Source organism: Sphaerodactylus townsendi, linkage group LG13 (assembly GCF_021028975.2).
Source record: "Sphaerodactylus townsendi isolate TG3544 linkage group LG13, MPM_Stown_v2.3, whole genome shotgun sequence".
Classification (NCBI taxonomy): Eukaryota; Metazoa; Chordata; class Lepidosauria; order Squamata; family Sphaerodactylidae; genus Sphaerodactylus; species Sphaerodactylus townsendi.
Window position 1 is genome coordinate 9403908 of NC_059437.1, and position 14267 is coordinate 9418174.

A 14267-nucleotide genomic window follows, 5' to 3' on the forward strand; every position below is an offset into this window, starting at 1 on the left:
CCGGATTCAACTGGTTGTGGTGGGTTTTTCACGGCCGGATTCAACTGGTTGTGGTGGGTGTGACCATGGTCTGGTGGATCTTGTTCCTAACGTTTTGCCTGCATCTGTGGCTGGCATCTTTGGAGCTGTATCACAGATGGAAGTCTGTTACACACTGTGTCCAGTGAGAAGGGAATGTTTTAGTGAGGTAATACTATCTGTGATATGATTACAGAAGTGGGGGTGTCCTAGCTATTTTGTGTAGATGCAGCTGTTTAGTGTAAATATATTCAGTTTGTTTGAAGGAAGATGATACTGAAATGACACAAATAAAGATGCTTTATAGACAGACTACTTGCTTAAATGCATCCTTTAGTAGCCCGTGGTACTTCCTGTGTCACCCCCCCCCCCCACCACAAGAACGTTTGGTCGTTGAAACCTATATATACAAAACGGTCAGACTAGAATCAGGGAGACCCAGGTTCAACTCTTCATTTTGCCATGAAGGCTTGCTAAGATAAAATGAAGTAGGAGAGAATGTAAGACACTTTGGGTTCCCTTGGGGGAGAAAAATAGGGTATAAATAAAATAAATACATAAATGTTCTGCACTGGATTAACCCTGTTGGAAATCCAGTGGCACCTTCAAATCTAACAGTGATTATGAGCTTTCATGAGGCACAGCTCACTTCTTCAACTACAACATGCTATATATTATTTATTAAATTATTTGTGTGGTTGGAAATAGCAATGTCCAATGTGCAAAGGAACTGAGAAAACCCAGTAGGGGGAAGGCAAGTGGTCAGCTTCCTTTTTGTCACCTCTTGTCTGTCCTTAGAGTGAAACTCTTCATTCTAATATCCTGCTTGTTAGCTAGCAAGGCAGCAGTATGTTATCTTTCCACTCTTTAATATCCTAAATATAGTTCCCTAATGAACATATATCTTTACCCTTTTGATCAGTATGTTAGCCTCTTCTCTGTGCAGTAAAATTCTAATATATAGCATATTGTGATATTTATTATAGTATTAAATAAATGAATAATGCTTCTCCTATTGTATCCAAAGAAGTGAGCATTGTTTCATAAAAGCTTATACTGGAATAAATGCTGAAGGTGCACTGGATTTGTTTTGTTTTGCTACATTTCTTTCCCCACCCCCACCATCATGTAGAATAGCTCTGGTAGTTTAGGAAACAGCCCATGGCTTAGTGGTAGAATATCTACTTTGCTCAAATTGGCAGCAACCCTTCGGGATTCCAAACAGAAAAAATGTTCCGCTGTGATCCTTTAACTGGAGATGCTACAGCTCGATCCAGTGACTTTGTCCATGCACGTTTTCCCTCTGGGGCTGGTCAGACCCATGTGTCTAGCAACTTACGCTTGAAAGACGTGCATATTGCAGTTGATGTCGGCTGCCCCATGGGATGGTTTCTATAGGGTGCAAAAAGGAAGTAAAAGATCTTTCCAGACTTTGCAGCGCCACAAATGCACAACTGCTGCACGTTTCTTTGGGAAGCTCCACACGTGGACGGCTCAACAGAGCGCATTAATCCTATCTGGCGTTAACTGGGACGCGAGAAGGAAGACAACACAGCGCATGTCCAGCAAGTCGCCCGTATGAATGAACGAATAACATCATTGGCGCCTCCGCTTTTCTGAATGACCGCCTTCCCAGCAAGCCTATTGGCTAGCGACGCAGCGCCTCATTTGCAAGTCGTGACGGGATAGGCTGCGAGGAGGGCGCGCAGGCGCGCGTGTTTGAATCAAACCCGCGAGTTGCCGGAGTTTCTGTTTCGAAGGAAGCTTGAGTGGTCATGGCGGAGCTGGCGGAGTCGGTCGGCCCAGAGCAGGCTGAGCGGTACCGGAGGTAAAAAGTGTGGAGGAAGGACTAAGTGGGCTGTCCTGGTTTAATTCGGAGTGGGACCCCTTCTTGCGTTTGGTTTTCCCCCGGACTGTGTCTGTGTGGCTGTAACAACTATTGCTATTGATCTCCAGGCAATAAAGACCGGTTCCCCTGGATCAAATAGCCCCTATGGGGGTGAAGCCAGTGTGGGTGGGTGTTGGGGGGAGAAACCTCCCCAAACCCCACCCACATAGGCTCCACCCCCTGCAACCACGTTAACTCCAATGTTATTGTCAACATAGTCCATTATCGTCTTGAGTTTACTCCAATTTGCAGACGATTGCTTTTTTAGCACGCTACGAAGCGGCTGTATATGCAAACCTAAGAAGACATCAAACACAGCATATCAAAGTCACCTCGTTCTCTTGTAGCCGGGGACTGTTAGTACATTGGAGTTAATTTGTTCCTTTACATTTTGGGACTGTTATAAACTGTTGTGCATGCTCAAATATGTGCAGTAGGCTATGGCATTTACATGTGATCTAGGACTGTAGAGATGTATACTGTATGTGTATTGTTTTCACTTTAAAGTACACGATGAGTTTCCTTATGGTGATAGTGGGGTTTGATGCTACTTTCCCTTTTCTGTTACACATAATAAACGTTTACATCAGGGGTCCCCAAACTTTTTAAACAGGGGGCCAGTTCACTGTCCCTCAGACTGTTGGAGGGCCGGACTAAAAAAAAACTATGAACAAATTCCTATGCACAAATTATTGTAAAATGTTTGATTTCACCTTTCAGCCTTTCTGTCATGGTCTATTTTTAGAACAGTGACCAAAGTATGTCAAGTACAGGGCTCCAAATATTGTTGGGGAGGCTGTGGAATACCTTCCCCTGTAAAAAAAAAAAAAAGCAGAACTTTCCCAATGAAGCATTCCATCTAACCCAGGATTAGGTATCTTCCTGGGTTCTTTCCTCCCTAGCAGCCAGCGAGCGATTCACCAGCCTGGCTGATGCCAAAGGGAGTGAGGTGGACAGAAAGCCTGAGAGCAACACATGGAGTAGCCAAGAGGGAAGGGCGGAGCAGGAGTTGCCACGTGTAAGGTTTCCAACTCTGGGTCAGAAAATTCATGGAGATTGCAATCAACAGCCGTTGGGGCCGGTTCCTCCTCTCCCTCGAGCCCCCACTGCACATGAATGGAGCCATCGCCGCCATGCCTGGCGGGCCGGATAAATGCCTTCAGGAGGCCACATTTGGCCCCCGGGCCGTAGTTTGGGGACCCCTGGTTTCCATTTATTTAGGTAGCTATTAGTGCAGCACGTTTTTTCTATGTCAAACCCGGGGTGGAAGCCAACTAAGATTGACTCCACCTCTGGGAACACTTCCACCACACTCCCGCTGCTGTGGTGGAGCAGAAGCAGTGTGGGAGCGCTAACATGGTGCTGAGCACTGTGCCAGCCATCGTGGGGGGCTGCAGCATCTGCCTGCCAGCATGATTGCCCTTCCACTGGGGGAAGTGCCTCAGCGAGGTCAAATTTGCCAGCATGGGACCGCATTGCCTCCTCAAGCCAATCCCACCCCCAACTCCACCCCCAACCTGGATTGGGCTGTAAAGCAGCCTCATAAAATCATAACAGAGTATTGAGTTTGGCTTCACAATATTGAACTTTTCAGTAGCATATTATACACATAGCATATGAATAATGGAGGAAATTAGTCATACTTAAATAATGGATAGATCTTGGACCAGTGATGGTGAACCTGTGGCACGGGTGCCAGAGGTGGCACTCGGAGCCCTCTCTGTGGGCACGCACACACAGAGTTCATCATGTGGGGGGCGGAAAATCACCCCCCCCACACACACACACACATATCTAGCCTGGGCCCTTGAGCACAACATGCGCGCACCGTGGTGATCAGGGAGGACACGGCTGGTGAGCCTGGTGCCTGTGCTCCAGGTGGCTTCTCCCGGGGGGGTGGGGGGGTGCAGAAGAGGCAGAGATGCTAGAGAGGCACAGAGCGGTGCATGCAGCATTTGCTGGAGGCTAGAGCAGGCTGGCCCATGCTCGAGTGGGTGGGGCGGAGGAAAAGGGAGCCAACCATTTTTTTTCTAAACTAAAACCTCAGCATTCAGGTTAAATTGCCCGGATGGCACTTTGCGATAAATAACTGTGGTTTGGGTTGCAATTTGGGCACTCGGTCTTAAAAAGGTTCGCCATCACTGTCTTGGACAGTGTGATGTACTCTCTATGGTGTATAGAAAAATCTTCAAATGCTGTAGACTTCCTTACTTTTTTTTGTTTTAAACTTCATTCTTTGTATTCATGGAGTCTTCAAAAGCATTTAATTAATTCCAAAAGATAGTATATTTTATTGAGTGGGTCCCTTCCCCCTGTTTCAACCCAAATGTCCATATTTTTTTCCTTCTGGGAATAAAACCTGAAAATTTCTATTTATGTGTTGATCATTCATATACACACACACACACAAACACAAACCTGGGCCTTAGCATCTCAGTTCCTAGCAAGCCGTTATCATGTGTGAGTTCAAAGTAACTTCATATTTATATAGGATACTCGTTCGTTATTAAGCATCACACTTCTCCTGTGCCGAACCTCTACTATTGGTGTTCTTTATAGACTGATGAAGGCCAGTGTATATGAAACCCTTTGGTGGCTCAGTTTTATTTATTTATTTATTTATTTATTATTGTATTTATAAACCGCCCCATCCCCTAAGGGCTCTGGGCGGTGAACAACAAATATTGCAAAACAATATAACAATAAAATTAAAATATCAACATCATTAAAATATCAACATCAGTGGCTCACTCTTTTATTATCAGAAACCAGTAACCATAATCGGTGTGGCCTGTTTTGTGACAGACAGCACAGAAAGAGGGACTTTGCCATGGTCCAGGTGCTTGGGAGCAACAGCCGCAAAAGGCCCTTGCTTTCACATCCTGCATGTGAGCTCCCAAAGGCACCTGGTGGGCCACTGCGAGTAGCAGAGTGCTGGACTAGATGGACTCTGGTCTGATCCAGCAGGCTCGTTCTTTTGGTCATCTACTCTGGCCTTGAGCTCATCTCTTGTCTGACCGGGCAAACTTTGTCTTTTACAGGTGTGTGTCCCAAGCTAAGGAAGAGGCCCGAAATGGGAATCTGGAAGAATCCATCCGGCTCTTCAGAGAAGCCCATGAAATCCATCCCAGTGGAAAGCTGATGGCGAAGGTTCAGAAGCTAGAGGAGGCGTTGGCTTCGCTGGCCCTGGATCAGGAGGACGATGGCTTTGTGAACGTGTGTCAGAGCGGGCTGATGCTCTACGGAGAAATGCATGAAAAACTGTTTGACCACCAGAGGGAAGGGATCGCCTTCCTGTACAGCTTGTATCGGGACGGTCGGAAGGGTGGTATCCTGGCTGACGACATGGGCTTGGGAAAGACTATTCAGATCATTGCGTTCCTCTCCGGCATGTTTGACGGGGAGCTCATCCGGTCCGTGTTGCTCGTCATGCCGACCACGCTTGTGAGCAACTGGGTGAGAGAGTTCACCACCTGGGCGCCTGGCCTGCGCGTGAAGGTTTTCCACGGGACCAGCAAGGTGGAGCGCACCAGAAACCTCGAGCGAGTCCAAGTGAGGAACGGCGTCTTGATCACCAGCTACCAAATGATCCTTAACAACTGGCAGCAGCTCTCCAGCTGTCGAGGGAGGGAGTTTGTCTGGGACTACGTGATTCTGGACGAGGCCCATAAAATTAAAAGCCCTTCTGCCAAAACCACCAAATGCATGCACGCCATCCCTTCCCAAAATCGCATCCTCCTCACCGGGACGCCGGTGCAGAACAACCTGCAAGAGCTGTGGGCTCTCTTCGACTTTGCTTGTCAGGGTTCGCTCCTCGGCACCATGAAAACCTTCCGGATGGAATACGAAAACCCTATCACAAAAGCCAGGGAGAAGGACGCCACCCCGGGGGAGAAGGCCCTGGGGCTGAAGATATCTGAGAACCTGATGTCCATCATCAAGCCCTATTTCCTAAGACGCAGTAAGGATGACCTTCAGAAGAAACTCAAGTCTGAATCTGAGATCAGTCGTCCGGAGGATCAAAACGAAGCTGTTGCTCCTGAGATGCCCTCTCTTCCCAGAAAAAACGATTTCATTGTGTGGGTGTACGTATCTCGCATACAAGAGGAAATATACAGGAACTTTCTATCCTTGGATCACATCAAGGAGCTGTTGATGACCACGCGGTCCCCCTTGGCCGAGCTGAACATCCTGAAGAAGCTCTGTGACCACCCAAGGCTGCTGTCGGCCCGAGCCTGTGGCCAGCTTGGCCTGGCAACGTCTGAGTATTCTGAGAGAGAGGAAGGTGGAGAAAACGAAGCTGAGGAGCTCTGGGGCCAGAACATGAACATCGATTACGTTTCTGACGAGTCTCTCATTGAAGAGTCCGGCAAGGTGAAGTTCCTCATTACTTTGCTGGACAGGCTGCAAGAAGAAGGCCACCAAACCCTGGTGTTCTCCCAGTCGAGGAAAATGCTGGATATCATAGAGCGCATCTTAATTCACAAGCGCTTTAAGCTCATGCGCATCGACGGGACGGTGACTCACCTGTCGGAACGAGAGAAGAGGATCGACGCCTTCCAGAACAACCGAGACTACTCCGTCTTTTTGCTGACAACCCAAGTAGGGGGCGTGGGCTTGACGTTGACCGCCGCGACCAGAGTGGTGATTTTTGACCCCAGCTGGAACCCCGCGACCGACGCCCAGGCCGTGGACCGAGCGTACAGAATTGGGCAGAAAGAGAATGTCGTGATCTACCGGCTAATCACCTGCGGGACGGTGGAAGAGAAAATCTACCGGCGGCAAGTCTTCAAGGAGTCGCTCATCCGGCAAACCACCGGCGACAAGAAGAACCCCTACAGGTATTTCACCAAGCAGGAGCTGAGAGAGCTTTTCACTCTGGGCGACGTGCGCAGCTCCACGACCCAGCTGCAGCTCCAGTCCTTGCACGGGACCCAAAGGAAAACAGACGTGCATCTCGATGAGCACATTGCGTACCTCTACTCCCTGGAGATCTTTGGCCTTTCTGACCATGACCTGATGTACACGCGGGAAACAGGCCACGAAGACAAGGCGGAGGACGAAGAGGCTCACCGGTACATTGAGCACAGGGTGCAGAAAGCCCAGGAGCTGATGCAGCTCGAATCGCAGCTGAAAGACCAGCTGGCTGCCAGCATCCAACACACAACAGAAGGAGCGTGGCTGAGGGCGGCAGACCCGTCATCTCTTCAGCCAAGGAAAAAATCCCCAAAGCCGCCTCCAGTTTACTCTGCACCCTCACCTGTACCTGTGCCACTTCCAAACAGCGGCGATGTCATCTGCGTGGAATCTGACCAGGAAGAAGACTTGGCCAACGCCAGCTTTCAAATGGCAAGCCTGGCTATTGAGGACGTGGGTGACGAAAGCCTGGTTCAGGAGGCATCTTCTATGGATGTCTCTCTTCCCAAGACTGAAGAACCCAGGTGTGCCAGCATACAGGAAGGTGAGCCAAAGCAAGATCTGAGCTCTTCTCCAGTTCGCTTCGTATCCAATGAGGAGGAGGATAGCTCTGGATCCAAAATGACCGCCTGTGATCCTCCTGCTAGTTCAAACAACAGCTTTAACGATGCTCAGATGGCAGATTTGCAGCGGTCCGTGGAATCTTTTTCTGATGGCGATGACGATGTTCATGAGGCTCAAGCCAAGACTGAAACGTCACTCGATGTTTCCGAACATCCATGCCAAGAGGCAAGTCCAACTGGAGAACTCGATGCCGTCTCTCCGTCGGTGTTGCAGGCCAGTGGAATGTCTCAGCGTAGCACAAATCAGAAGTCTGGGAGGAGTGAAAGTCTGGGGAGGGCCGAGTCTTTGTTGGCCTCTTCCCTGTACCAAGCTGATTTCAACCTTCTTTTAGAAGATTCGGAGAACCCGCCTCAAGATGCTTCGGAAAGAGAAATGTTGCTCGAAGACACAGAAAACACCGGATTTCAGCTGAGGCTCGACAGCCGCTGCAGCTCTGCAGCTCGTTCTGGGACAGGAGAAAACCGAAGCTGCAGGAGCTTCCAATCTAGCAAAAATACAATGGGATCCCTTGTGATAGATATTTCTAACGCTGCACAGAACTCTTCCCTGGACGATAGCGATGTTGTTGCATATAAGAAGAAGCCAGGCCAGATCATTGTTTCCGACAGCGAGGAGGACGAAGAGGATCCCGTCATTTATCTGGGCGAAAGCGAGCGTGGACACACATTTCCCTTGGACCGCCCTAACAGAAACTGCGCGTCAACACCAACGTCTGGCAGACCTTTGGCTGATTTTTGCTTTTCTCCGCATTTCAAACGGAGCGAAAGAAGATCAACAGCTTCTAGAAGGTCCTTGGCTGATGTGGTGTTTGACCAAGTGGAAGACGTGGCGGAAGACATTGCCAGTGCATGTACCGAAAGGCCCTTTCTAGATGATCTTGAAGCCCTGATTCAGGAGCTCAGTGGGAGGGAGTCTGCAGAGCCAGAAGAGGAGCCATTGGGTGAAACGCTCTCTTCGGAGGGCAAATCCAGCTATTTAAGTGCAGTAGACTCCTCGGGCTGATCCTGTTATTTTTGAAGGAACGTTGCCTTGAAAGGTGAAACCCTTGCCTCTGAAAGACTTTAAAAAAACCATTCTCAGTTTATATGGGGTAGAATTGAACAGCCGCTTTGCTGTGGAATTGTGTCGACATTTCAGATGGTTTTTGTGGTCTTCTTTCCCGAGGGTGGTTGGGAACGTTTATGGCGATGAAGGAATTGGAAGTGTTGATCTGTTAGCTGTACTTTCCCCCAACAAAGTAAACTTAATTTTTTGGGGGAAACTTAAAAACACTTGGTTGCCTTTTCTTAACGCAAGCACCTGTTATTGAATTTTGAGTCTCACAGTTGGCTGCAATAAGGACAGTGGGGAGATGGATTTGCTGGCTGGGAAACGTTTCAGGCACTTCATAACCTGTTGTAGATGTTTAAGGGTTTAGTTTGCGTCCTGTGAATGTGTCTCTGGTAGTTATTGTGATTTCTTACAGCTGACTGCTAAAGGTTTACAAAATATACTTGGTTTCATTGTGTTAAGCCTGTTATTATGTTGTACTCACTTTTATTTAAGAGACAGTTGTAGATGTGGTGTCTCAGTTCTTATATAGCAGTGGTGGCAAACCTATGGCACTGGTGCCAGAGGTGGGCACGCGCAGAGTCATCGTCCCCACACACACACACACATCTAGGCTAGTAGTGTTAGGGTCTGGGGCTAGATTATTGAGTATAACCATTTTCAAATTTAAGACCCTAGTTTCTCTTGGGGAGCAGTGTAGGTAACCCTGTTAAGCGCTGTTAAGCCCCACTGATTTTCATGCGACGAACTAAAGCGCGATCCTTTACCTGGGAGTAAGCTCAGTTGCTGGCAATGGGGCTTGCTTCTGAGTAAACCCTCCTAGAGTCGTGATTCACCTGTTGGAAGAGTTGCATGGTTGCTTCAAAGCAAAGCCACCGACTACCACCAAGCTTACTCCTGAGTAATGCACACCTCGGAGTCAACCGTTCTTTCTAAACTTAAACCTCAGTATTCAGCTTAAATTGCCGTGTTGGCACTTTGTGATAAATAAGTGGGTTTTGGGTTGCAATTTGGGCACTCGGTCTCGAAAAGGTTCGCCATCGCTGTTATATAGAGAACCTTCTGTTGTCTCTTACCTGGCAAATCCCTAGCCATGTCCCAAGTCACAGAGAATACACATAGCATCTGTATTCAGTCTACACTTGATTTTTCTTTGTGCATGTCACTCTTGTATTGTGTTCAACACACGTACAGCTGAACATGTGGTATAAGCCCCACATTGATCCAGGTAACGTTCCCCCATTTCAGTTGTAAAGAGAATGTCTGCTGGCACTTAATTACAAAAATCCAATGCACGCTTATACATGCAAGATATATATGTGTTCACTTTAACATGTAAACAGGGCTCCTGTCTGCTGTCGAAAAATGCCAGGGGATTTCATGAATGACCTTCCACGAATTTTTGAAACAGTAAATGGGAGCAGGGAGCGGGGAAAAAATGGGCAGGGGAAAAAATGCCCTGTTCATAAAAACACAAGCAAAGGGACTGAGGCTCAGTGGCAGAGCAGGAACCGCCCCAGATGTCCTGGCTAGCTGTCTGGAGGCCACAGGGAAATGGTTAAAGCAGAGCCGGTTGAAGTTCAATCCATCTAAGATGGAGCTCCTGTGACTGGGTTGGCATGGATTAGATGGCGCCTGCCAATTGCCAACTCTTGACGGCATGCAGTGAATACCTGTGTCAACCATCGAGAGTCTGGGAGTGATCCTTGATGCTCCCCTAACTATGGAGGTGCAAATCACTCACGCAACCTGCCAGGCTTTCTGCCATCTTTGCCAGTGAGGTTGGTGGTATCCTTACCAATTTCAAACTGATTTAGCTACAGCCAGTGATTCCCAACCAGGGTTCAGTGGTACCTTGGGGTGCCCTGAGCATGTCCCAGGGGTACGATGACAATGCTACTGCCCGCTCACCCGGAATCAAATGGATTTTGAAGGGGAGGTTGGAAGCCTCATGGGCTCCCTTTAAACAACATTGAGAAAAAGCATTGTTTTATTTGCCTAAATTCGACGTGGATTGTGGGGGAGGGTAGATTTAAAGGGAGCTCTCCTTTAAACCCTAAAACATGCAAAATAAAATAAAACAAAACCTCAAGGGTACCCTGAGATATGAAGAGAGAGGTCAAGGGTACCGTGACATTGAAAAGGTTGGGAAACACTGCGCTACAGCAATCTACTCAACAGTCACCTCCAGATTAGACACACACAAAAAGAGAGACACAGGGTAAACTGCAGTAAATAAAGATACAAGCCACTGTATCCACTCTGTTAAAAATGTCACCAATAAACTATAAAGTGTCAAGTGCTTTAATGATGCCCAAGTCCTCAAAGTGAAAGAAATGGAGAGCGCAATGTGTAAACAACAATGCATGTCCCTTCTGTAGGTTCCGTTTATGGCCACGCTGTGCTGTCAAGTACAATACATAAATGTACAGTTTTTTCACCAGTCTGACTCCACATAAGCAGATACCCGAATGGCAGTCTCTATGTTAGAATCATAGATGCACTGAAGCCACTCTGTAGGCAAGTGATGAATCCCAATCTCCCAGTAAACCTGTCGGGTATTACAGGGGTTGGTAATTCATTTTCTCTCTGCATGAGGCTATCTTTGGATCTGCTTTGGAAGCTCCAAATGGTGCAAAGGGCAGCAGTGCGAGTCCTTACAGGGACCTCGTGGCGTGCAATAATGCAACTTGTACTTCAGCAGCTGCACTGGCTGCAAGTAGAATACCGAATCAGATTCAAGGTTTTGGCGCTTACCTTTGAAGCCCTAAATGGTCTGAGGCCTGAGCCCCTCAGGGGAGGGCTGTATATGGAGCAGCAGTGGCGTAGTGGCTAAGAGCAGGTGCACTCTGATCTGGAGGAACCAGGTTTGATTCCCTGCTCTGCCGCTTGAGCTGTGGAGGCTTATCTGGGGAATTCAGATTAGCCTATGCCAGTGGGGGCGAACCTTTGGCACTCCAGATGTTATGGACTACAATTCCCATCAGCCCCTGCCAGCATAGCCAATTGGCCATGCTGGCAGGGGCTGATGGGAATTGTAGTCCATACATCTGGAGTGCCAAAGGTTCGCCACCACTGGCCTATACACTCCCAGACACGCCAGCTGGGTGACCTTGGGCTAGTCACAGCTTCTCGGAGCTCTCTCAGTCCCACCTACCTCACAGGGTGTTTGTTGTGAGGGGGGAAGGGCAAGGAGATTGTAAGCCCCTTTGAGTCTCCTATTTGAGAGAAAGGGGGGATATAAATCCAAACTCTTCTTCTATATAAACGTTATAATATCTGTGGGATCACATCTCCCCATACCTCCCCCAACAGGTAGCTATGCTCAGCAAATAATAACTTCCTGGTGGTCTCTGGCCCGAAAAAGTTCCAGCTGGGCTCTGCCCAATGAGACCAGGGCCCTGCAGAACTTGATGCAGTTTTGTAGGGCCTGTAAAATGGAGCAGTTCCACCAGGCCTCTGGTTAAGGCAGCTGTGGGGGTACCATTTAAGTAGCCTCCCTCCTCTTCGTCTCCTCAAGTCAGGTTTTTGCAGGGTTAGGTTGTGCTTATTTTATTGTAAATTATATTATCGCCATCTTGGGAACTCATAATTTGTACTGGCTTTAAATTGTGGGCGTAATGTTGTAAGCCTCCCTGAGCTCATAAGGGGAAGGGCGATCTAGAAATGTAATGCAACAAAATAAATAGTACAGAGGGTCCTAGGTTCAATCCTCAGCACCCCCCGTTAAAAGCTTTAGGTAGAAAGTGATGCCAAAGATTTCTACCTAAGGTCTTGAGCAGCTTCCTGTCAGGGTAAACAAGATTGACCTTGATAGCACAAGGGTCTAAAACGGGTGTCTGACTCTGGTGCCCCAGATGTTCATGAACTATGATTCCCATCAGCCCCTGCCCAATTGGCCATGCTGGCAGGGGCTAATGGGAATCATAGTCCATGAACATCTGCGGCACCAGAGTTGGGACACCCCTGGTCTAAAAAAATACATGGCAACCTCACAGCAACTGTCAGAATGGGAGTTCTGGTTGCCAGCAGACTACACAACTAAAAAGGACATCAGAATATCCCTCTTGAGTCCCAATGGGGGTAGAGTTGGCTCTTTGAATCATTGAAAAACATCAGCGTTGGATGTCTTTTTAAGCCATTGCCTTGCTAAGAAAAATAACAAAAATCACGAAGCAGCTTTGCACTTAAACCTTGCAAGCAAACAAATTGACTTGCAAAACAAGAGCTTTTCAATAGTGTTTAGTAAAGTTTGCATTGGTGTGAACAATTCACTGAACAATTTGAGTCTTGGGTTTGGTTCTGGAACACTGGGGCAGTGGTTGGTTTTTGGAGTAATGGGGTCCAAATGAAATTAAGACCAAGCAAACTCTTTTTAAGTCTGTTTTGTAACGAAGCAGTAAGCTGGTTCTTGTCAAGGTGCTTGCAGGTACGGCACCTGGCCAGCAGGAGACGCTGTGCTACGCCTCCAGTTCTTCACTGGGCTCCTTGCTGTGTCCCCTTGTGAATGTTGTTGGTTGTCTCTCTGGGGAAAGATACCTTGGCATTACAAGCAGAGTGCGCTAAGGCAAAAGCACAGCGGATCATCCCCAAGCATGCATGTGCGTGTAGGCATAAAGAAAAGTCGGAGTCATTCTTAGTTTCTAATCTAATAAGTAGAGTATTTACTAGTGAACTCCATTCAGAATAGGAAGGTGAAGAGATAGGTTCGCTATTCTATCTGGCTAGATGGGGATGGATGCAGTCACCACTCCCTCTGCACACGAGGTGCAGCATGGAAGGCAAGGGAAGAGAAGAGTGGAGAGGAGAGGAGGAAGAAGCAGGAAGGAAGGAAGTCCCTGAGAATAGCAATCTACACATCAAAGGAAAAGTGTCAGTATGATAGAGAAAAGGTGTCAATGCCTATGACAGTGATGGCGAACCTTTTCGAGACTGAGTGCCCAAATTGCAACCCAAAACCCGCTTATTTATCGCAAAGTGCCAACACAGCAATTTAACCTGAACACTGAGGTTTTAGTTTAGAAAAAACAGTTGGCTCCGAGGCGTGTGTTACTCAGGAGTAAGTTTGGTGGTAGTCGGTGGCTTTGCTTTGAAGCAACCGCGCAACTCTTCCAACAGGTGAATCACGACCCTAGGAGGGTTTACTCAGAAGCAAGCCCCATTGCCAGAAATCAAGCTTACTCCCAGGTAAAGGATTGTGCTTTGGTTCTTCGTGTGAAAATCAGTGGGGTGTAACAGCGCTTAACAGGGTTAGCTACACTGCTTCCCCAAAACTAGGTCTTAGGTTTAATGCCCAGGTCAGCCTAGATGTGTGTAGGTGGGGGGGGGGCATGGTGTTTGCGCATGCCCACAGAGAGGGCTCTGAGTGCCACTTCTGGCACCCGTGCCATAGGTTCGCCACCACTGGCCTATGACCCTCTCTAGCTATCTGACTTAATGGTAAAACCCCCCTCTGTGTATGAGGCAAGAAACAGCGTACAGTCCTTCATTTCCAACAGTGAATATCCATCCTGAGCTCTTTTTTAAAAAAAAATTAAGGGAAAGCTACCACTGACAGTGTGGACTTAACTCCTCAGAATGGTTGACATTTTCCTTCCTTTTAAAAACAAAGCAGTATTTAACCCCAATCAAATAACTGACATCCCTGGGCACTGTGTGACCATCGATTGACTACTGTGCCACTCCAAATATGGTGCAACCACTGGGAAGACCGTGCTAGACATAGACAAGCCTTTATTGGCATTCCAAAATACAATAAAACAATTGTCCA

At 47.8% G+C, this 14267-nt stretch overlaps 1 protein-coding gene across 1 annotated transcript; it reads left to right on the plus strand.

Annotated features, from left to right (window-relative positions):
- The first annotated feature begins 1720 nt into the window (after window positions 1–1720).
- Window positions 1721–8958, plus strand: ERCC6L (ERCC excision repair 6 like, spindle assembly checkpoint helicase). The gene is made up of 2 exons (XM_048513684.1): window positions 1721–1846; window positions 4948–8958. The coding sequence occupies exons 1-2, from the start codon at window positions 1794–1796 to the stop codon at window positions 8447–8449; spliced, it is 3555 nt and encodes a 1184-aa protein (XP_048369641.1). The 5' UTR covers window positions 1721–1793; the 3' UTR covers window positions 8450–8958.
- Window positions 8959–14267: the final 5309 nt, after the last annotated feature.